Source organism: Eucalyptus grandis, chromosome 9 (genome assembly GCF_016545825.1).
Source record: "Eucalyptus grandis isolate ANBG69807.140 chromosome 9, ASM1654582v1, whole genome shotgun sequence".
Classification (NCBI taxonomy): domain Eukaryota; kingdom Viridiplantae; phylum Streptophyta; class Magnoliopsida; order Myrtales; family Myrtaceae; genus Eucalyptus; species Eucalyptus grandis.
Genome location: NC_052620.1, coordinates 17,106,755 through 17,109,579, shown reverse-complemented (window position 1 = coordinate 17,109,579; position 2,825 = coordinate 17,106,755). Strand labels below are relative to the sequence as shown.

At 39.3% G+C, this 2,825-nt stretch overlaps 1 protein-coding gene across 1 annotated transcript; it reads left to right on the top strand.

Moving 5' to 3' along the window:
• The first annotated feature begins 610 nt into the window (after positions 1-610).
• On the top strand, positions 611-2,296 carry LOC108959571 (actinidain-like). Its single transcript, XM_018873368.2, has 2 exons — positions 611-963; positions 1,912-2,296. Exons 1-2 carry the CDS (start codon positions 611-613, stop codon positions 2,294-2,296), a joined length of 738 nt encoding a protein of 245 aa, XP_018728913.2.
• Positions 2,297-2,825: the final 529 nt, after the last annotated feature.

Sequence of the window (2,825 nt, the reverse complement as noted above, 5' to 3'; positions counted from 1 at the left end):
CAATAGTATACTTCTCCCGGGCAAGAAGGGAGGCCTGGCCTATGGTGATGCTAGGCTATTAAACATGGCGGGTCCAATGAGGCATTGGAGAGAGATGCCATCCTTCATTTTCACCCGAACCAACGTATCCACAGTGGGGTGGGTTACATTCTTTGATATAGTATAAAGCTAAGAAGTCTCTTCTTCTTCATTTATCTTATAACAAATTATCTATTTTTTGGCCCTCTTATCTCAAAAGCTCACTTTCTTAGTAAATTATTAATCTTTTTCCTTATTATACTGATGAAATGCTTTTCTACATAGCATTTAAGACATTTGAGGAATATATAGAAATACACTAAAAATTATACACAATAAGGTATCTTTATATATTTCTATAAATAGTTCATAGATGATTTTAATTTTTGTCAATAAAAATAATGATATTTCACTACCAATTTCAGAAGAAAAAAAATCTTACTTTATGCAATTTTTTATTTAATAAATTAATTTACTTAACAATTTATCCATAAATATGATTAACAATATGGCTTGCTCATGTTTCTCTACATTAGCCCAAAGCACACTACCAAGCCATCAATCCATCGTTGATACGCTTCGGCATTCGACAATGGCTCCGTGGCTCGAGAGGCAAATCAAGGTCTACATGTTGATGGTATTGTTATGTGTAGGGGCTTGGACTTCGGCCGTGACGCCTGCGAATTCCACATTGGCCAAGTTCGAGCAGTGGATGGCCCGCCACGGACGGATTTACAAGGATAATCTCAAGAAGGCGAAGCGGTACGGGATCTTCCTAGAGACCTTGCGCTTCATCGAAGACTTCAACAGCAAAGCGGCTAATCATAGCTACAAAGTGGGTCTGAACCAATTTTCGGATTTGACCACGGAAGAGTTTGTCCCGAGATACACCGGGTTTAGAGCGACGTCGAGGAGCTCGAATTCATCCGCGGCCACCACTTTCAAGTACAGTATGACTCAAGTCCCGATAGTTTAAACTGGGTTGAGAAAGGAGTTGTTGGCAGCATAAAAAATCAGGGAGGATGCGGTGAGAGAGTAACAAAATCATATTATATTATTGTCCAACGGCACATTATTTTCTGGTATTGTGATTTTTTTTCTTTTTATTTCAAAGCAAGCAAAACAATATAATCCTCTGAGGTCCTTAACCCAATTTTTTCTTGTCTTGTGGTTTTGTTTGCTTACAATTTTTTCATATGAACCAATGAATATTCTCTGTAGCCCTCGAAAACAATCAACAGATGTGCTACTTAAGCTCAATAAAACATTTTTAACAATAATGATGTGTAATATATTATATATGGTGGATAAGAGACAATGATTTTTTCACTACGTCAACACATTTCTCTGGATGGCTCGGGAATGTTGGATTCAATGGATCTATTGGTAGAAAAATTATACCATTTCATAATTGGTTTAATTCAAACCACATAATTGGATCCATAAAACTAAATCATGTTCCAATTCAAAATAGGTCATCTAAAGTAATTCGAACCACATAGTTGCATGCTGCCAATTGAATTACATTATTGCGGCACTAACCACGAGTCGCATGTGAGAAATATTTCGGCATAACTTTAATCCTAGTGACTCCGAATCATACACTATTGAGCTAATTCCGGTGTTTATTCCATCTGCATACATACACTAGCCATAACCACCGTTGCGCTTCTCATTTTAATTCTTGAATAGGATCTTGATGGGCATTCGCAGCGACTGCAGCTGTGGAATCGATGCTAGCGATGAAGACTAGTAAACTAGTCGACTTGTCCGAGCAACAGCTTATTGACTACTCCAAACTAAACTACGGATGAAAGTGGGGTTGGATGTACCTAACCTACGAATACATTGCCCAAACCATGGCATGACCTATGAAAGCAATTACCCTTACAGTGGCGTCGAGGGCACTTGCGGCGAGCGAGCCGCCTCCATTGCTGTAGCGCGGTTAAAAGGGTATGAGAACATCCCCATGAGTGAAGACCTGCTATTGCAGGCTGTGGCGAGACAACCGGTCTCGATCGCCATCGAGGGTGCCAGCCCTGGATTCAAGCAGTACAGCGGGGGCGTCTCCAATGGCCCTTGTGGGGAGAACACTAACCACGCCGTCGCAATCGTCGGATATGGGAAGACCCCCAATGGTGTCGACTATTGGCTGCTCAAGAACTCGTGGGGCGAGACTTGGGGTGAGAAAGGATACATGAGAATTTTGCGGAACTCGGGCGTCCAAGGCGGTCTCTGTGGACTCGTTACGCAAGCTTCTCTGCCAATTGCATATTAATAGCGCAATTCAATGGTGCTATTCAGCTTGCTTTCATAATAAAAGTTCATGATTAAAAGAAAAATAAATTCAGTAAATGAATCAAACAAGAGTTGGTAACCCATAATCTCAATAACACCGACATTGACACGCAATATGCGACATGACACGACACGACATGCCGATACGTCATTTCTCAAAAAATAGAGAATTCCGACGCGTTAGGACACATTGTATATTATATGTATATTTTATATATAAATAAATTATTATTAATCTAATTCAAATTCACAAATAAATAGATAATAATAAAATTCTAAAATAAATTTACATTGAAAACATTAATTCACCATTTATTAATATCCTTCCTTGTTTCAATTTGACAAATTCATCTCCATTTTAATAAATCCATAAAATTTGGAAAGAAAAAAAAAAGTAACTGACTTTTAAGGGTGTACATGGTCCGAGCGGGTGGTTCCCGACCTTGAACCGGGAATCGCTCGCTAAGGACCGGTTCCAAAAAATTGGAACCGGGATCTACCCGTTTGTT

Excerpts from the sequence above, each read along its gene's own strand:
- LOC108959571 (XM_018873368.2), top strand. The coding sequence starts at position 611 with ATGGCTCCGTGGCTCGAGAGGCAAATCAAGGTCTACATGTTGATGGTA. Across the intron at positions 964-1,911 it reads TCCGCGGCCACCACTTTCAA|TGGCGTCGAGGGCACTTGCG; the intron begins GTACAGTATGAC and ends TTACCCTTACAG.